The following is a 21672-nucleotide window of genomic DNA, read 5'->3' as shown; positions in this document are numbered from 1 at the left end:
CAGCTCAGGTCATGGTCTTGCAGTTTGTGAGTTCGAGCCCCGTGTCGGGCTCTGTGCTAACAAACAGCTCAGAACCTGGAGCCTGCTTCAGATTCTGTATCTGTATCTCTCTCTCTCTCTCTCTCTCTCTCTCTCTCTTCCCCCCCCCCCAACCTTGCTCATGCTCTGCCTCTCTCTATCTCTCAAAAATAAATAAATGTTAAAAAAAAATTTTTTTTAAGAAAAAAATTACTCAGTATTTCATGCAATCATATAAACATTCAACAAAAAATAGTCCTCAGGTTCCTTTTGTTTTTCAGTTGGTCAGTACCCAGTGGACACATCCCTCTCAATACCTTACTTGCACAAAAGCCCTTCCCGATGTGCTTTAAAAGCACAGACTCATTTCTTGTGCTGCAGGCTTTATTTTTCTCAATTTTTTTTTCTTGATTTCACTTTAAGTTCTTTTCAACAGCATGTTTATACTCTTCATTTTAACATTTTCGGAGAAAAGGGGAGATGTCCAATTGCAATACTGCCCTCGTGGCACATTAACCCAGCCCCACCCCAGATGCTCTTCTGTTAGTTTCCTACTAGAGCTCACAAATTCCTCGTGAATATGCTACCAGGTAAGACAAGAGCAGGAGAGGAAATCAAGTACAGGGACGGTGTGTCTCCAACAGCAATGGCATCTGTGCCACTGGGACTTCTTTTATGGTATTAACAATACTGCCTCGTGTACAGTCTTTCTCCCACTAGACTGAAATCCGAGGGGATGAGATTAGAGTCCGTTGGTTTCCCAACTCTGCTCTATGGACTCCTGGAGGCTCGACAGCCCCCACAGGGGCCACCAGTGTGGGAGAGTAGGAAGAGCTCCAGGCCCCTTCCCCTACAGCCATAATACATGCTCTAAAAAAGAAAAAAAAAAATTGCCGGGACTGTCTCTTATCTCACGTTACTATGTCATGAAGTGTCTCAAGTAGCACTCTGAATATAACACAAGCTCAATAAAAACATCAGCTGGAGAGTGCCTGGGTGGCTCAGTCGGCTAAGCATCCAACTCTTGGTTTCAGCTCAGGTCATGGCCTCAGGGTTTGTGGGTTCCAGCCCCACATGGGGCTCAGTGCTGGCAGCGTGTAGCCTGCTTGGGATTCTCTCTCTCTCTCTCTCTCTCTCTCTCCCCCCTCTCTCTCTCTCTGCCCCTCCCCCACTTGCGCGCTGTCTCTGTCTCTCTCAAAATAAATAAATAAACTTAAATAAATAAAAACATGTCAGCTGATTGTTGTGTATCTGCATGTGCTTTGCGATGTCTTCCTACAACCACAACACACAGCGCACCTAAGAACTCTTAGGTGGAACGAAATGTTACACAACAAACTGAATCTTTAGTCATCGCAGAAGTAAAGAATCCTTTTGAAAAAGTTAATTTTTAATATGTAATTTATAATTCATATACACCTTGTTATGCACATATTCGATATGCTTAAAACGTACCTGAACTAGCACTTTGGGGAGAAGGAAACAACACGTAACTGCCATTATAAGAGAGATGAGTCAAAAAGGATTAAATCTCTTTGTGGGGAATTGCTTTGCTTTGGCATTTGCATAGTTCTTAAAATCCCTAACTCATCACATATCAGGTACTTGTTCATTTGCAATTCCACAAAGTTAGATTCACTGTCAATACATACCAGAACACCTGTACTTCAAATTATGGAAACTTGATCTTGACTGAGGCCCAGTTCTTATAAAAGGCCTATTTTTTTTTAATGTTTACTTACTTATTTTGAGAGAGAGAGAGAGAGAGAGAGAGAGAGAGACAGAGAGAGAGGAGGGGCAGAGAGAGAGGGAGAGAGAGAATCCCAAGCAGGCTCCACACCGTCAGCACGGAGCCCAATGTGAGACTCAAACTCACAAACTGTGAGATCATGACCTGAGCTGAAATCCAAGAGTCAGGCATTTAGCCAACTGAGCCACCCAGGCGCCCTAAAAGGCCTATTTTTAAAAGTTAAATTTATAGAATGGAAGCACAGGTAATCCATTCATTTCTTTTTTTTTTTTTTAACTTTTTTAAATGTTTATTTTTGAGATAGAGACAGAGTGTGAGTGGGGGAGGGACAGAGAGAGAGGGAGACACAGGATCCGAAGCAGGCTCCAGGCTCTGAGCCATCAGCACAGAGCCCGATGCAGGGCTCGAACCCACAAACCGTGAGATCATGACCTGAGCCAAAGTCGGACACTTAACTGACTGAGCCACCCAGGGGCCCCTATCCACTCATTTCTGTCAAATCTATGTAGGTTATAACATTGAATGGAAAGCTAGAGCCCTGGAAAAGTGCAGAGTTGGATCTTACTATCTAGGTCTCACACATGATTTACACTTTGATTTCACGCTACGAACTTTCAGCAAAGGCAACTACAACGAAGAGTTTCACGAAGCCTACTATTATAGCTGCCATATAAACGAGGACACTGTTCTTTCTCTACATTATCATGCTTTCCATAGGATGCCCTCAGATAAACCATCCTGCTCCCCCTGGAGAACACGTGCGCGCGCACGTGTGTGTGTTCGTTCCTTGGGAAGTTCATTTCGTTTCCTTATTGAGGGAAAGGAAATCATGTAATTGAATTCTTCTTTGAATGTCAGCTACAAACAACTACAGGACACAAATTTTCGCTAAATTTTAGTAACTCTGTAGAACTGCGGATGGGGGGGTTTCTTCCTGACAACCACTGGGATTCTCTCATCTTGAGGAAAGAAGAAACGGGACACACTGAATGTTTTCATTTAGATTAAGTTGACAATGTTTTTTGTAGATGCCAGACAACAGATTCTAGTTAACTCTGTCCTGGTTACTGAAACCTCACCTGCATTTTACCATGACTAAATTCTATCCCCCCCCCCCAGTGAAATAAAACAGATGAGTGAAAATACTAAATCATCAAGAAAAGCCCACTCATCATATGGGGCATTAGGAATAAAGAGGGGGTTACAGCTGGAGGGAGGTGGGCCCTGATAAGAAGGACAGACAGGAAGGAAGGGCACAAGCAGGTAGTGAGCCTGCTGTGGGGTTCATCCTTCCTCTTATATGAGGACATTGAACTTTAGCCTGTTTATTAGACTCTAATTTAATCATCTATCCTCTGGTAGAATGCCAGCACTTGAGACTATCCTCCTGCAGGGGCAGTGGAGTGAACACAGGCTGGGAAAGAAGGCCTTACCACGTGTTTCCTTACCCTCTCTGTATAATAAATAGAACTATATATTATTAAGTGCCTGGTGCATGGAACACTTAATTCAACTAATCCATTGAACGTGGAGTAAACAAACTAAACTTTAACATCCCTAGAGAACAAAGACGTCACCCATGACAGAGGTGATGTTCTTTCTTTCATGCCTAGGTTTTATAACCTTGATGTTCATTTCTGCCCTGTACCTTCCCCAGTCTTAACTTGTTTGCATTTGTTTATATGTGTTATATACATTCTCAGGAGCCTCTGCAAACTTTGGAGAATGAGATAACGGATGAGTGGATGGGTGGATGAGTGGATGAGTGACTGGATGGGTGGGTGGCTGGGTAGATGAGTGGCTGGCTGGGTGGATGGGTGGGTGGTTGGATGGATGGATGGATGGATGGATGGATGGATGGATGGGTGAGTGGATGGATGGATGGATGAGTGGCTGGCTGGGTAGATGGGTGGGTGAGTGGATGGATGGATGGGTAGATGGATGGACAGATGGATGGATGGATGGATGGCTGACTGGGTGGATGGATGAATGGGTTTGTGGATGGGTTTGTGGATGGATGGATGGATGGATGGATGAATGGATGGATGGATGACTGGATGGATGGATGGATGGATGGATGGACGGATGGCTGACTGGGTGGATGGATGGATGGGTTTGTGGATGGATGGATGGATGGATGGGTGGATGACAGAAGAGATGCATGGATTCTCTGGAGATGATTCATCTGGTGGATGACATATTTGTTAACTGACTGAAATAATACAGTCAAGTAAATGGTATTGGGTCATTCCCTGCTCAACAATAAGTGTTTCTTTTTTTTTAATTTTTTTTTCAACGTTTATTTATTTTTGGGACAGAGAGAGACAGAGCATGAACGGGGGAGGGGCAGAGAGAGAGGGAGACACAGAATCGGAAACAGGCTCCAGGCTCCGAGCCATCAGCCCAGAGCCCGACGCGGGGCTGGAACTCACGGACCGCGAGATCATGACCTGGCTGAAGTCGGACGCTTAACCGACTGCGCCACCCAGGCGCCCCTCAACAATAAGTGTTTCGATGCAAGTCTCAAGTGCTTGAATAATTCCCTAAGTGCGTGAGCAGGTGTACCACACACACATTCACGCGTGAACACAAGTGAGCGAAAGCAATAGAAATACCTCATCCTGTCCACTGCCAGCTCCTTCAGACTTTACTTCTTCGTCCACTGTGTCCTGAAGCTCCGTGTTAACCTGATCCAGCTCCTCACCATTTTCTTCATTGGTGCCTCCATTATTGCGAGAGGGACCCGCCTGCCCCTCGCCGTGATCGGGGACCTCCTCGACTTCCTCGGGGGCGTCTGCAGCCTCCCCACCTCCTCCCTCTTCAACTTGGCCATTCACTCCTGAAAAATCTTCTTTCTGCTCTGCTTCCTTGTTGGCTTTCTCTCCATCTTCTTCCTCACCTACTATTTCTGCTGGCCTCTGGTGGATCAGAATGAGTGATAGATAAGAGAAGTGTGACAGAGATTTTCCACTGCACAGTATAATGCCGTAGTAATTATCCTGCTACCGTCAAGTGAAACATCCTTTACTTAGCACACAATGTGCTAACCCTTACTGAATACCTACTGAATGTGACCCTTCCCAAGGACTTCCTCACTTCCTCCTCACAACAATTATTATTCCCTTTTTACAGGTGAGGAAATGAAGGTATAAAGAGACCAAATGTGTAGCCCAAGATCCCGCTGTGTATCAGTGGTAGAGCCCGAACTGGAACGAAGCATGTAACTCCAGAACCAGTGCTCTGAAGGCCCGTGGCAGAGAGGAAGCCAGATTGCAGGGCCCTTGGCCGATATCTAGCAGAGCATCTGGTCCAGAGTCTTTGTGGAGAAATCACCATCCTCATGGCTACTGCCAGGTGTGTAGTGACATCTCCAAACGCTAAAAGAGAGCACTGGGGGCGGCACCAGAACGGGAGCCCAGGCTTTCTAACACCAGCTGTGAACCACTTTCCGCACAACGCCTGGGCGCTGACGGCCTATCTCTAAATACAAAAACAGTCACACAGATCCAAGGTCAGAATGTATGTCCGCACAACGCCTGGGCGCTGACGGCCTATCTCTAAATACAAAAACAGTCACACAGATCCAAGGTCAGAATGTATGTCCTTTCTGTAAAAATAGTAAGTGCTCAAGAATGCATAAGCTCAAATGAAGCATTTTACTGTTATTTGGGTACATGTAAATCTGCTTCAAAAGACAGCAGGGGGCCAACGACCAGAGCTAAGACCCTGGAGAAAGACCCAGGTTCAAGCCCTGGCCAGGCACTTACCATTACCCAACTTCTGTGAGCACCAGAACCCCCACTGGTAAAATGCGAGTGTAATAAAACCTCCACAGGGAGTCAATGAGAGAAGTTACATGCAGTGCCTACCACAGTACCCGCCGCATCACATGCCAAGGAAACATTAGAGTCACTTTGTTTGCATGATGCGTTCTGTCCTGGAACACTCCTATTTCTTCACTGTCTCCAATAAAATAATAGCTTGTTGTTCAGTTTTGGTTTTAAGTATAGACAAGATTTGTTCCAAGTTAGGACCCTAGACCTGTCTCTTTCTGGCTGACACCAGACAGGTCATGTAGTCCTTCAACAGCTATAATAATATGCAGGTTTGAGGAGCACCTGGGTGGTTCTGTCAGTTAAGCTTAGGTCATGATTTTGGCTCAGGTCGTGACCTCATGGTTCGTGAGATCAAGCCCTGCATTGGGCTCTGCGCTGACAGTGCAGAACCTGCTTGAGGATTCTCCCTGTCCCCCCCCCTCTCTCTCTGTCTCTGCCCCTCCCCGCCTCTCAAAATAAACAAATAAATAAACTTTTAAAAAAATAAAATAAGGGTTTGAGTTGCTATCAACCCTGATTCTCTCCCCCCACCTTCCAGCTCTGGAAAACCATTCTCAAACTGCCCAAATGCTCGTTACAAGGTCTCGACGGTCTTCTTGCACAAGTTAACGTAACGCTCTCCATTTCTAAAGTAAAGAAGAGATACGGAACAGAGTGGGCTGAAAGTTCAGGGCAAAACTCCACACGCTGTTTTCAAGAGGAAAGAGTTGGAACTGTGAAGTCATAACAACCTGGTCAATCGAGTCCCCGAAAGATGCACTTCAAAAAAAATGAAGGAAAAAAATTAGTTGTTCTTAAGATATCCCCATAACCATGGTGTTCGTCATCACGCAGCTTAAATTACAGTACAGTGAGGCCGTGCCTCTCCTATTTCCATGCAGATGCTTAAAGTTAAATAGCGTGCGGCCCCACGATCCTTGAGCTGCTGTCCGGGGTGAGGCTCTCGGGAAGGCCAAGTGCTGGACGGAAAGGGAACAAAACATGGTGAATCTGCCAGTGGTGCTAAGAGGCACGACACACACTTATGAAATGGAGACTAAAGGAAGGATGGTGAGAAAAATCTCCCATCTCTGCACAGGAACACACACAGCAAAGCCCCGGGCAAGCGATGAGCAGAGGGAGGGTCCGGTCAACGAGAGGGTGGGCTCTGTCATCACGAAAGCAGAAGAAGGGGAATGTCCCGGGCCAAAGGTGGCACATCTGCGTCCCTGAGGAGCAAGGGCTTCATGGTGGCCTCCTCAGCAGGACACCAGGATGGAGAGGGGACTCTGGGCAGAAAGAACCAGAACAAGGGGCCAATTCAGAGAAGCACTGTGGGTGGCTTCCCCCTCACACATCACAAGAGACCAAGAAAAGGCCAAGGGGTCTGGAGCACAGAGAGCAAGCTCCCTTCTTAGTGACTCTGAAGGACACGAGTGGTACACGCCGTGCGACCCTACGAGACATCTGGAGGAGGGCTCTGTCACCATGACGCGTGTGAGTGGACCCGGAGCGCCCCCCTGGGCTGAGCAGTGCTCTAGACGCTGGGCATTTAGAGACAAATACAACAGACAAATACTCTGCAATCAAGGAGCTCAGAGCAGTGGGGGAACAGGTGCCATTAGCGTGTCAGGACAGGGACCTTTCACGCTAGGTGTGGTGGCCTCTGGTCGCTGTGACTGAAATCCCACGTGAACGCCGTTCACGGATGCGGTTCATACGTGGAGCGCTGTCTCCCGTGAGTGCCAAAGGTCACGCTCTGGGCTTATCTGTTCATCCTTCCATGAAACCCTCGTAACAGCCCTGCGGGGTCCACTGCGTATTCCCCGTTACGCGCGGAAGGAGAACGAGGAACCACTCAACGCCTTTCGCATCTGCATCGCACGGGCGGGACTCAGGTAGGGCCAGGACTTGAACCCAAGGCAAGAGCCTGCCCCAGAGTCCCGGTTTTCTTCCTTAGAGAAATAACTCAATAATCCATTGTCTCACCTGGTCACTAAGGCAAGCACTCTCAAGTGCACTTTCAACGACCCGAGGGCAGGACGCTACAAGGCAAAACTGCTTTTAGTGTCTAAGTAATTACTGACCTGAAAGCACAAACATTTCAGGATTTCTGCTAAAGACTTTTGCTGTGATCTAGGGAGGGAACATGATAAAGACTTTTAGGCAGAGTCCTCAAAGCCATTACATAAACAAGAGGCCAGAAATACGACCCGCATAGGCTGCCGGCAGAAACAGACTGCTCTTTCAGTTATTTCTGAGAATTGGGTAATTGCATTTCACCCTCCTAGAAACTGTCAGTGTACCTGAACGTGCCCAATTCAGAGCAATGGTTTTGGTTTTAAAGGGAAGTGATACCGATTTTTTTAATAAAAAATTATTTAATAATAATAACAGAAAAAAAAACTCAAAATTTACTGTGATCGTGTAGGAATCCAGACCTGTCCCTGGTCTCTGTGGGAATATATTCCAAGAGCTTGCTAAAGTCTGTTGAGGTGACTGACTTCTGTGTAAATGGGAAAAGTCTGTTTTCCTCTCCTGAAATTGGGATTTATAACCTAAATGTTGCAAAACGAGTGGGAGCTGGCTTTCAGTTTTTAGTTCTGTGTTTCTCATCTTATCCTTTTTCTTCACTCCCAACTCCCAAACGCATTCACACTTTTCCTTCCCTTTGATACAAGCGGACGGGACAGACTCCAACCTCTCTACAAAGGAGGAGATGCCCAGCCCTGAACTGAGGCCCTGGTCTCCCCTCCCCACCATCAGCATCACCACTCACTCACACTATTACGCTTCCGTCCCGTTATTTCTATTAGACTTCCCCAACATGGCTGTTTTACAGTCATCGCATGAAGCCAAAACCGGTTAGCTCAACCTTTCGAAATGCAAAAGATTAAGGCGCAATACCATACCAATTTGATCAATTTAAATAAGACAGCAGCATGAGTTAAAAGGTTTATAATCCTTTAAATATCCTGAGTGTAGAACACAATTTATTATTACTACAACACTACAATTCAGCACCCCCCCCCAAAAAAAATCTGCCGTGACAGATCTGTAATGAATAAATGAAAAGCAGTGTGCTTTTTGGTGTAATCTCCTTTGAAGCAGGCATTAAATTATTAAAGATGTTTCCAGTGCACACATCAATCAAATCATCCCCAGAAGGAACACTGGGTTTCACACCCATACACACACACACACACACACAGACGCGCGCGCACACATAAAATCTATACCATGGTGAGGGCCTGCAGAGAAACAAAAGAACACTCCTTCCACAAGAGGGAGGGGGTTCGCAGTGAGAGCGGTCCTTCCAGGACAGGACAGCCAGGAAGAGAAAAGCAAGGTCAGCAAGATGCACCCTTCCTCAATCCTTTCCCTCCTGCTGCACAGAGACACTCTCCAGGACGACTCTGGTTCCCCACACACAACCCTGACCCGGCGAGCGGCCCTAGCCGTGGGCGCCCACAAAGGAGAGTTGACTCAGCAGAATGCGGTTCTTAGGAGGTCTTGGGATGTCATCTCACAGCTAGGACGCCGCTCCCCTGGGGGGCAGGCTGCTCTACGCACAGCCAGACACAGAAAGTCACACTGTAGGGCTTCATTTCCACAAAACGCTCACAGGCCTGACTACAAAGACAGGAAGCGGATTCGTGCTTGCCCGGCTTGGGGAGAAGAGAAAATGGGGAGAGTGCTTAGCAGGCACGAGGTTCCCTTTTGGGGGGATAGGAGACGCCCTGGAACTAGACAGAGGGGACTGTGGCACAACTGTGAGTGTTCTGAAGGCCACAGAGCTGTGTATTTAAGAACAGTTAACGCTGGGCACCTGGGCGGCTCAGTTGGTTAAGCGTCCGACTCTTGATTTCAGCTCAGGTCATGATTCCACCATTCATGAATTCGAGCCCTGAGTCAGGCTCTGCTCTGACAGTATGGAGCCTGCTTGAGATTCTCTCTCCCTCTCTCTCTGCCCCTCCTGCCCCTCCTCTCAAAATAAACAAACTTAAAAAAAACAATGGTTAATGGTTAATTTTATGTTATGAGAAACTTGCTTCACTTTTTAAGGAAACTATATGCCCCAACTCCTGACCACCAGGTAGAGCTATGTGGCTACCTCTGTGTGTCTGCTAAGACGTCCCCAGAATGTGCCACCTAAGGGACCAACTTCTGCTTTACTCTGTAACTGCACTCTGGGCAGACACCTCCCTGTCTCAGGTATAAAAAGCTTCCCTTCACAGAACATTCGGGGATGCCTGGTAGGTCCTCATTGGTGGTGTTAAATGAATAACAAAGCTGAATGAAGAAACTAACAAACACATCTGAGACTAGCAGCTTACTTAGGATTAAAATATAGAAAGTACTAGAAAAATATCCCTACTCCCCTGACACCCAACAAAAAAAAGTCTTTGGAACTATTTAATTTCTTCAAACTCCCCACGTTGTTCTCAGCCTCTGCCCACTTGGCTGGACGTGCCTGACTGCGGGCTACGCGGCCCCTGTCACGGCTAGCCAGACACCGGCATGAGGTCACTGAGCATGGCCGTCAGGTGCGTGGAGACCCTGTGCCACCCCCACCTCAAAGAGCCGGACAAAGACCCTGATAACGTTAACAACTCAGATACAGAGAGGTAGACACAGCAGCCAAAGCGAGGGGCTGGGGAGTGTGGGGAGGACGGAGCAGCAATCCCAAAGGAAGAAGTAAGACAAAGAAACGGCAATTCAACTTGAGAGACAGAAGGAAGGAGGAAGGGAAACAGGAAGGGGAAAGGTTCTTTTCCCCCAGGTCTAATCACAGGGTCCCTCCTGCAGAGAAGGAAGCAGAACTCCTGTGCGTGACCCCTCACCACTCCACCGGGCAGGAGCCAGTGCTCAGGTGATCCCCAGAGACCGTGTCCATACCTGAGAAAGATCACAGGGGGTTCCTGCATGAGGTCTACGACTGCTGATGCTTTCTGCAATGCTGGCATCGCCCGGCAACGTGAAATACACACTGTGAGGGGTGAGGCAGCTGTGACCGCTGCTTCAGGCCAGCAAATTCACCTCACCTCGCCTGAGCCCCCTCTGGAACCCGAGGACGATCGCAGCGACCTCACAGGGCTGTGGTAAGGAGGAAACAGGATCATGCACGTAAAAGACCATTGCAAACCTAACAAGCTATCTGTATGTTTATTACTGTTATCCTTCCACTTTTCTGGCCATTGAATGGAGGGAGTTGGGAGGTTGTCCAATGAAACAGTAAAGTACAGGGTCTGCAACTAACAGAAGTGAGTTCGGGTGGGCCCCTCAGGACCGTCTCCCTTCTAAACCTCCGGGGAAGGAAAACAAACAAAACATCAGATCGAGACACTTAGCGACGGTCTTGCCCTTCTCGGTTAGTGCAGTTAAAAGGCAGGCTGATGTGTGCACGTCTGGTCCAGTGAGACTGTCCGGTGTGATTTCCACAAAAAAGTGATCCTTGCTCTTAGTTACAGCTGGTTACTCTTTGCTTCAGAGTCCCCTGCCTGCATTTCTTGCAACTAGTTTGCCACCCAGTAGCTCTGTTTCTCAACTGCTGGCCACTCTCTAAAGTCATGCAGACGTGCCCAGCAAGAGGTACCAAGACCCAAAGCTGACCTGCATGAATTAGTATGTACACGCGGGTCACGTACTTCGCTGTGGGGTGGAGGGCAGGCCGGCAGGAGCCAGTTATGGGGACAAAAATGACAGACAGGCAGGCAGTAGCATCTCAGGCTTCCCAGAGCACTTTAGCAAATAGGTTCTCATTGCATCTCCCAAGCAGCAGGCAGGCAGGGTGGGAAAGTGAGCCTGAGAAAAAATCAAGTATCTAGCCAAGGGTTACATGACCAGTGGGTGGTACCTTTCATTTGCACTGAAAAAAACAAAAAATGGACAAAGATTCCAGTTGAGAGACACGGCTCCCAGTAGTTTATAAACTGGTCACCGTGGTAACCAGGCACCTGCTCAGCCCCACCCTTACAGTGTGACAAACAAACTGAAAGACAGAGGGACTGGCTGGCTGAGTGGGTGCCATGTCTCTCCTCAGCTCCAGGCATCTATCTTACAGACACAAGACTTCAAAAGCTGTGTTCCCTGAATATTATCCCTTTGATCTATTAGGCAGCATCAGGCCAGAGACAAACCCCATTTTCCCACTGTTTTGAGCTGAACTGTATCACCTCAAAATTTACATGTGATGGGGCGCCTGGGTGGCTCAGTCAGTTAAGCGTCTGACTCTTGATTTGGGCTTAGGTCATGATCTCATGGTTCCTGAGTTCGAGCCCCACATTGGGCTCTGTGCTGATGGCATGGAGCCTGCTTGGGATTCTCTCTCTCTTTCTCTCTCTCCCTCTCTCTCTCTCTCTCTCAGCCCCTCCCCCACTTGTGCTCAGTCTCTAAATAAATAAATAAACTTTAAAAAATTTTTACATGTTAAGGTCCTAACCCTCATTACCTTAGAATGTGACTATTTGGAGATGGGGCTTTGAAAGAAGTAATTAAGATAAAATGAAGCCCATAGGGTGGGTTGTAATCCAACATGACTGACATCCGTATAAGATATTGGGACACTTATATTAGATCTAAGTGTCCAACTTCAGCTCAGGTCATGATGTCACAGTTCATAAGGTTCGAGCCCCATGTCGGGCTCTGTGCTGACAGCTCCGAGCCTGGAGTCTGCTTCAGATTCTGTGTCTCCCCCACTCTCTGCCCCTCCCCTGCTCACCCTCGCTCTCTCTCAAAAATAAACATTGAAAAAAAAGAAGAGAGTAGGACACAGACATGCACAGAGTCAAGACTACGTGAAGACACGGGGAGGAGACGTCCATCTACAAGCTAGATAAACTGTACAAAACACGGCATTGCAAAGGCGATACGTGAGGAAGATACTTTTACCTAAAGAGAGAGAGCTCAGAAAATACCAACCTGCCGACACATTGATGGCAGACTTCCAGCCTCCAGAACCATCCACTGTTGGAGCCACCCAATCAGTGGTACTTTGTTATGGCAGCTGAGACCACTACACTCAGCAAGTACCTCCTGACCTCCCTGCTGCTCCCTCCCCAGCCCCACGTACATCCACGTTCAGATTCATACTCTTCCTTCTCTCTCCCTCTCCCTTCCCCTGTTTCCTTAAAAAGCCCATTAGCACACCTTCCCATTAGACCCGCCTTCTCTCCAAGCCTTCCTGGCTCCCTCAGGCAGCCAGCACACCCTACCTGTGCCCTCATGGGGCTGGGACGGGTCAAATGCATCAGTACACTCTGCCATGGTATGTGTGAGATGTGTGAAATGAAAACAGTGGACAGGAGCTGCTATCAAGCAGATGCCTCTGACAATATTTGGAACAAGTATGGAATAATGGGGAAATATCCGCTGTGGCTCTACAGAGGCCATCTGGAAGTTTCTAGAAGCAAGAGCTCTTTCTTATTCATCTTTGTGTCCATCACCACATTTGCCATGGTATTATATGCCCATTGTCTTGACCTAAACACAAATGTGCCTCCCACAGATAAAAGCCGGCACAGTACGTCCCTTTGGGAAGGCAGAGATGATGGTAACGTGGCTCACATTTACTGAGCCTTGTCTAGATACCTGGTCACAATATAGTCACAAATGCACCACTTCAGAAAGGCACTCTAATTGTAAATACTACCTTGAAATAATGCCCCTTTAAAGGAAAGTAGTATTTTTATTGTAAAAAATACCAGTGTAAAAAATACCCATTTTATTGAAAGTTGGGAGAATATCTGGGGCACCTGGGTGGCTCAGCCAGTTGAGCATCTGACTTCGCCTCAGGTCATGATCTCACAGTTTGTGGGTTCAAGCCCCACATCAGGCTCTGTGCTGACAGCTCAGGGCCTGGAGCCTGTCTTCCTCTCTCTCTGCTCCTCTCCCGCTCACACTCTGCGTCTCTCTCAAAAATAAATAAACGTTAAAAAAAACTTTTTAGAAATTAAAAAAGAGAAAGTTGGGAGAATACAGGATTGACTGTTGACAGAATGATGGTTAGCCATAAAGACAATTCTACAAGGTTTATTCTAATTACATCAACCTGCCATCCTTTATGAGAGTCACATTATAAAAAGGAAACACAGCACTACAAAGGCAATAAATCAGAAAGCTACTATTACGTATGCTTAAAGTCTTCTCCCTTAAAATTTACCTCAAATTTTACACAACTTGTGACTAAAGTTTCAAGAGAACCTGTTTTCTGGTAGCAATGGTTTCTCCAGAGTGCATTCATCCTAAAATCTCAGGACTAGCTCATGCCTGCGAGTAGCTGCGGAATCCTTTATCCTGTATAAAGTACAGTTCCTATGTTTCAGCGGAGTCACGAAAGGATTATACCCTCTCCGTGATACTCACTAAACCGATGTACATGATGGTTCAGGGATCACAGAAGTCATCCAAATGACTCCAGCCCCTCAGCCTCTCTGACATCAAGAACATCCTCAGCGCAGCTAGAATAATAGATATGTTGACACATATGCACAATTACACACAATAGGTACCCTCACACACAGAAATTTTTATAAACAAGCCGAGATCTCTTACCTTTCAAAAAGCACATTATTTTACCGTAAGCAACGGCTCTTCACATTTATTAGAAAAGTCCCACTAGGAAAGTTCTGTGTTTCTCCTTAATAGGACACCAGCGTTGGTACTCCTAGTGCCTTTTGCCCGCACTTTCTCATCTGCACATCTCACTATTCATTTCGTAACGGACATTTTGAGATAATGGTTGATTTGCGTGGCAAGTCAGGAAAGGTCTGTAGTTACGACGGCCGTCTGCGTCCTGGCGGGGACGGCTCAGGGGAAACCACAAGTATTCAGGCTTTCTAGAGAATATGCATGCAGTTTACTAAGGTTAACTCAGGATTCCTGAGTGGTAAGAGGAATGAAGATGAAATATGGAAATCGTATGGAAATAAGTCACAAAATATCGAAAGCATCAATTACTTGGATGGCATTCGCACAGACAGACCAGGCAGCTCAAATGATTTGCACTTTAAAACTCACATCACATCTCTGAGAGTCACGGCATCACTAAAAATGATGTGGGAAAGGCATCTAAACAGAGACCTATAGCGAATGTCCCGTCCACTTTAGAAGTAAATGCTGGGGCGCCTGGGTGGCTTAGTCAATTAAGCGTCAGACTTTGGCTCGGGTCATGATCTCATGGTTTGTGAGTTCGAGCCCCTCGCAGGCACTCACTCTGTGCTGGCAGCCTGGGATTCTCTCTCTCTCTCTCTCTCTCTCTGCCCCTCCTCCACTTTCTCTCTCTCTCTCTCTCTCTCTCTCTCTCTCAAAATAAATAAACTTAAAAAAAAAAAGAAGTAAATTTGATTCTTATATTTACATCGGAATCCCTGAGGAACCTGTGTTAATGTTTAAGACCTCGCTGTCTGAGACAACAGAGCAAGTTAGAACTTTCTAGTACAGGTATCCTACCTAACCACCATGCATGTCTCTCATTCCCCCTCCCGGAAACACACTCCACCAGGAACTGGGGATCAGAACCAAAAAGAAACAAAGATGACCACCTTAGATATGTCCGCTTCTCAGGTAACACCTGCTACATTTGCACGTTGGGAAAGAGAGAGGGTGAGTTTCCGGCTCCCGCGTGGACAGGTGTTTCTGCAGATTTCACCCACAGAATTCGGACACTGGTGTTAAAAATACAAAAGTCACCTCACTTGCTTTTATTTCCACTGCCATGGAAACTAAAAGTCATCTCCTACCCAAGTTGAATGATGTGTTTTGAAATAATCAGTTTCAATTTTTCATGACAGCAAAGAACAGCTTCCTGTTTTCAGTTTTCACAGAGGGAAAAGGCAAAAAACAAAACAAAAAAACATTTAGACATCGTTTGAAGTACCATGACCTACAGAAAGGATGCTCATGTTCACAGATGTGACCCCCGTGAGGATATGGCAAAGAGAAGCTCTGGCCAGCCACCAGCTGAGAGCTGGCTCACCCAGCCCCACGATGCTCCCCATGTTTCCACAACACCCATTTGGGAAGGTATAACAAACACACGGAAAACATGTATGTAGGGGCACCTGGGTGGCTCAGTAGGTTAAGCATCAGACTTCGGCTCAGGTCATGATCTCACAGTTCATGAGTTCGAGCCTCATTTCAGAGTCTGTGTTGACAGCTCAGAGCCTGGAGCCTGCTTCGGATTCTGTGTCTCCCTCTCTCTCTGCCCCACCTCCTCCTCCTTCTCTCTCTCTCAAAAATAAACATATTTTAAAAAAAGAAAACATCTAGATAGCATGAGAATATTCTAGTCATCATTAGAAAGAAGAAATCCCCATTAAGTTCTCTCCCTTTAGAAGTAAATGTTGATTTTTCTCTTACATCAGAAATCCCTGAAGGCTGTATTTTAATGTTTTATACCATTTCCATCAAGTAAACACAAATCCATAGGCAGGATGTCACAAAAACCCTCGTTGGTGATGCACAGGGAAATTAAGAAGCCAGATCATCCCCCTCTAAACTCCTGCAGCTGTGTGCCAGGCTTGTGGCAACATGGAGCAGGATTCACGGGGAGGACAGGACTCGAAAAGGAAGCATGTGGAAACACTGTTGCCTTTCCCTTCAGTGAAGGCAGTGACAGCTGAGGAGCGCTCCACGCAGATGGAGCATGTTGCTGTGTGGGATAATCAGAAGTCCGTAATTTCCCCCAATGCCCTTCTGCTATGTATTCTGAGAAAGAGACAGAAAGAGAGACAGAGATCCAGGCTGGAAGCCAGGAGCCTGGGCACCTGTGTGGACATCAACAGGCTGTGCCTTTGTGGGAAAATGGGGCTTGTGTCATTGATGGCAAAACAGGGACCTTGCACGAGCTTCTTTCCTGGTTTTAAACATTTTATAATTCTGATTTTAACAAATACATTCCATTGAAGTAGATTGATGGGTCTGATCAGAAAAAGCAGCCTCCTTCACATGAGTAAGTCACACAGGCAAGCTCTCCACCTAGCTCGTGGGTCGCAGGAGAAGCTACAAGTGGCGGCTGACCCCCCACAGGTGGCAGGTTGGGTAAGTGGGGAGACCACACGAGGGCTCAGAGAACAGAACGATGTCAGTGGGCATCGTGGGACTTCAGACCTCCTGTTTCTAGTTACAGCCTCTAGACTACAGTTTGTTTGTTTGTTTGTTTTTAATGGCATTATTTAAAGTTTATTTATTTATTCTGAGAGAGGAAGAACAAGCAGGGGTGGGGCAGAGAGATGGAGAGACAGAATCCCAAGCAGGCTTGACACCACCTATGTGGGGCTCGAACTCACAAACCATGAGATCATGACCTGAGCCAAGATCAAGAGTAGGAAGCTTAATGGACTGCACCGCCTAGGCGCCCCTTAAATGGCATTCCTTCTGAACGTGTAGATCAAGGATCACCAGGACAAATGCCCCCAGGGGCTGGGTGAATGACACAGGTGTGCTGCCACCTGGTGGACAGAGGAGTGTCGCGGCTCTGGAGGAGGTGCTGTAAGCCCTGTGCCAGCCAAAGAGGATTCTCTCCCAGGGGATGTGGTCACAGGCTGCCGGTTTCTCATCTAGGGTAGATTCTGTAAAGATGGTTTATTTTCCCCGTGATGAATTAGTGTGGAGGCGATTTCTGGTTAAACACAGCAAACTGAACAAATGTCGGGTTGTTGTTTTTTTTCTTAGCTCCCTTCTAATGCCACTCTAAACTGCCAGTAAAGGCAATTAAAAAAAAAAAAGGGGGGGGGGGATGAATGTGTAAGGGCACAGAAGCCTGAAAAGAAATCCCAGCCACAAAACTTGGGAAACAGTAAAGCCAAAGGATGTGGGGCCAGTAACAGCAGAACTGAGGCAGCTAAAATGTGCTCTTGCGGGAGGGGAAGCCAAGAAGCGGGAGGGAGGCCGGAAGACCTACAGAAAGCCGAGAGACTAGAGGCACCATCAATCTCTGGAAGAAGGGAAGTGGCTAAAAATAGGGGGGGCTGGTTTAGGGTCTTTAGGAGAAGCAGACAGACTCCCGAGATCCCCTCCCCGCCCGTGAGAACTGCAGGAGGCTTCCTCTCTGAAGATCCTGAACTACAGGGGAGCTGGACCTGAGCCGAGCTGAGAACAAGGGCAGCAAGGGCACAGTCACGGAACCAAGAGGAATAAATCTCTTGGGTTCATGGCAACGTCCCCGAGCCCCCTTCCCACAGTCAGATCCCCAAATGTGCACCGCCAGGCTTACACCGCCAGCGCAACAGATTGAAAGATTCCATTCAAAGAAAATAGACTGACCCAAAAGAAGAACACAGATATTGAAAAATGGAAGTCTGCCAATGAAATGGCAAAAACCAATAACCCTACAGTGAAACGCCCCCAACCTGAGGAGCTGTGTCTGTGCACGGTCTTCTCAATGCTTCACTCTAAAATCTAATAGGACACACACCTTAAACTTATACAATGGTAGATGTCAGATACATTTGAAATTTTTTAAAAAATTTTTTAATGTTTATTTATTTTTGAGAGAGCAAGTGAGCAGGGGAGGGGCAGAGAAAGGGTGGGGGGGGGGGACGGAGATTCCCAGGCAGTCTCTACACTGACAGCACAGACCCCAATGTGGGGCTCAAACTTCAATTTGTGAGATCATGACCTGAGCCAAAGTCGGACACTTAACCAAGTGAGCCCCCAGGCACCTCTGTATTTCAATTAAAAAAAGAATCTAACCAGAGAGCCAAGGAAAGCGTCTAACAATGAGACAGAGATAAAAACATAGAAAGAAAGAAAGAAACCCAGAAGAAACAGATATTACAGGAAAATAAAGTTTAAAATAATACATGAATCCTTGGAGATATAAAGGAAGATATCACATCCATAAAACAAGATGCTACAAAAATGTACATTCAGAGAAAATGAAAGAGCTCTTAGAAATTAAAATATGATAACAAAAAAATCAACAGATGGAAGATGAGGCTTTTTGATTTTAAAAGAAGTTGAGAAAATAGAAGAAAAAATTTATAGAGATGGAACAAAGGAGAGGTAAGTGGAGAGTCAGTCTAAGAAGGCCGATATCCAAATATGTGCAGGGGCGCCTGGGTGACTCAGTCAGCTAAGCATTCAACTCTTGATTTCGGCTCAGGTCATGATCTTGAGGTTCATGAGTTCAAGCCCCACATCAGGCTCTGTGCTGACAGCACAGAGCCTGCTTAGGATTCTCTCTCTCTCCCTCTTGCTCTGCCCCTCTTCACTCACACTTACTTTCTCTCTCTCTCTCTCTCTCAAAAATAAGTAAACATTAAAAAAAAAAAAAAAACATTCCAAATACTTGCAGTTCCAAGAGAGAAGAGGGGAGAAGGAAATCGTCAAAGAGATAGGTCAATAATTTTTTTCCAGACTGAAAAATAAGCATCTCTAAAATTTAAAAGTCCACTGGGTACCCAATCCAATAAGCAAAGGAGCTTCACCAAGGCACATAACTGGAAATTTCCAGAACACCAGGAACAAAAGAGCCTAAAAGCTTCCAGAGAGGGGAAAGGGATTATTTACAAAGGTTCAGGAAACAGAATGGCATGAAACTTCCCAACCGGCATTGTGGTTGGAAGGACACTAAGCAGTGGTTTCAAAATTCTGAGATAAATCATTATGTAACCTAAAGTTTTATACCTAGCCATACAGTCAAGTTTGAGTAGAAGAAAAGGCACGTTCAGACGTGCGAAGTCTCAAAAACAATGTTCTTCCCACACAGCTGTTCCCAGGAGGCTACTAGGAGTGAGTTCCATAAAAAACGAAGGTGTGTCCAAGAAAGGGGAAGATGTGGAGGCCAAGGAATAGGAGATCTATCCCCTGGAGAAGTGAAAGAAATTCCCAAAACAATAGTAAAGAAAAATAGTGAGATAACTTGAAAAAGCAGAGCCAGAGAACACCTACCCAGCTTGAGGCAGATGATGAAGGGTCTGAGAAAAAAAATGAAGTTGAAATTTCATCATCATTGCACATGCTTTGAGTACACCAAGAGAAAATCAACCCCTGGCAGTTTAGAGATTACTTGGTAATAGCTACACAGAAAACTATACAACTGGAAAAAAAAAAAAAAGGTAACTGAAGTGGGAAAGAGGAAAAGAGGGTCGCACAAGAAAGGAAACGGAACCAGAACCCATTCTGTGGCTCAAATAATATAGCAAAGATAATGTACAGATTAAATACTGACTCAGCCAAAAATCATCATGAAATTAACGTGCAGAGAGAGAAGAGGGTCACGTGTGTGTGTGTGTGTCTGTATGCCTGTGGCCTTATTGTGGGGTGGGGGATGAGACTAAGACTTCCACGGTCATTAGGGATAAAGTTAATCATACCTAAATTTGAAAAGAACAATCACAAAACTTACTTTATACCAAATTTGAGATAGCACCTAGTAAAAGGATCTCCATTATTTTATGTGCCCTTAAAATTAAAAAAAAAAAAAGCAGCCAATTAAACTATGACATACAATCGCCTATAAGACCCAAAGGCCCAAAGATTTCAGAGACATTACCGTGGAAGGGAAGGAAGGATGTATGGATTAGAAATACAGCAGTGTGTTTGACATCAAAGAGTTCTGAACAAAGTGTTGTGTTCAAATGGGTTACCTGCGTGGAGCAGGAATCCAGCTGGGGAGGGGTGAGGCACGTGGTTGCTACTTCTGTTATAATCTTTGTTAAACTTCAAAAAAAAAATTATATGGGTAACTTTACTGTTAAGGGTTTAGTAAGTTTTAAATAAATAAAGAAAGACTGTGTATCACAACCTCCAATTAAAAAAAAAAAACGAGAAACGGTTTCACTGCTCTACTGAAAGAGGTTCAATGATATTTAATGAAACTACTTAGCATAAAAACATCTTGTAATTCTCATTATTTTACTATTCCAAATCAACTGCAAATGGGTGAGGAAAGCTACAAAAGAATCCAAAACCACTCCAAAACTGCTATCCCTATCTTCTGCCCTCTTCTCTCAAATGGAACAAAATGTAAAATATAACTGCTCGTTGCCTGTTTTATACGTATTTATTTGCTTGTGTTCTTGAGACGGTGGGTTCTCCCATCCGGCCTTTACTTACCAGAGGCAGTGTACTTCAGTATAAAGGAGCAGGCTCATTCCGCGCCTCTTTAGCTTGGAAAAGCATCAATTTACAAAGGACACATGAGTCATCAGGGCCAGGGTGTTAACACAGGTATTGGTTAGTCAGGCATTTGCTCTACTGCTTAGGAAAAAAGACTGATTTGGAGTGTGCATACAAAAAAAAAAATAATAATAATAATAAATTTTTAAAAGAAAACTTTATTCCTGTTAGACCTAAACTCTGTCCTGAGAAAAGATACTTATTCTGGCCTCCCCATTTTTTTTAACGTGCCATTCTTCAGTTTTCCATGGGTTTGGAAGTGGCACTAGATGCAGGATTGGTAACCTGTCTCTAAAAAATGACAAGAGCCTGGACATGGGAACAGAATTCAGCCATGCTTTTAGATGGAATTAGTCCGCAGTTACACACACACTTAAGCACACAAACACCATGCACCGTCCAGCAGAGGCTATCAAGGACGACAGGAGGTCTGAAATTTTAAAAGCTTACTCATCAGCCTGTCGTTGGTTTCACGGACGTGGCAGAAGACAGAAGACTTCTGGGTCAGGGACAACGAACTTTATTGCTCACAACAGCAGAGGATCCCGTTTGCACCCACTCCCCAAGGCCTCACCCCCACAGGGCAATGGGAAGAGGGGCTGGTGATACACATCGCAGCTCACCTTCCAGGGAAAGAACTCTCAGCTTAGGGAACCCAAATCTTTTTCTGAATACTTTCATCGTGCTCAAATATACATCCCATAAAATTTACTGTTTTAGCTAGTTTTGAACATCCAGTTCAATGGCACCGTGTCTTTTATGATAGATAATAAACCTGCCTGCCCTTTGCACCACGGGAAGACATTACCTTTACTATCCCGGACAATAAACAAACCAGGCCTTTGCCCCAAGGCAGGCGTTCTCAATCTCACTACTATTAACATTCTGGACTGAACAGGTTTTTGTTGTGAGGGCTGCATTGCAAGATAATTCAGCAGCCGCCCTGGCCACTTCCCAGCAGATGCC

At 45.9% G+C, this 21672-nt stretch overlaps 1 protein-coding gene across 1 annotated transcript in view; it reads right to left on the bottom strand.

The window, feature by feature from the left end:
- The window catches only part of DCDC2 (doublecortin domain containing 2), a 165012-nt gene that overhangs the window by 1728 nt on the left and 141612 nt on the right, over positions 1-21672 (bottom strand). The window contains exon 10 of the mRNA XM_045497231.1: positions 4384-4686. Coding sequence (XP_045353187.1) covers positions 4384-4686 — 303 coding nt within the window. The remainder of the gene's footprint in view (positions 1-4383; positions 4687-21672) is intronic.

The sequence above is a fragment of the Leopardus geoffroyi genome, chromosome B2 (assembly GCF_018350155.1).
Source record: "Leopardus geoffroyi isolate Oge1 chromosome B2, O.geoffroyi_Oge1_pat1.0, whole genome shotgun sequence".
NCBI lineage: Eukaryota > Metazoa > Chordata > Mammalia > Carnivora > Felidae > Leopardus > Leopardus geoffroyi.
The sequence above is the reverse complement of the archived record's forward strand: the minus strand, read 5'-3'. Positions and strand labels throughout refer to the sequence as shown.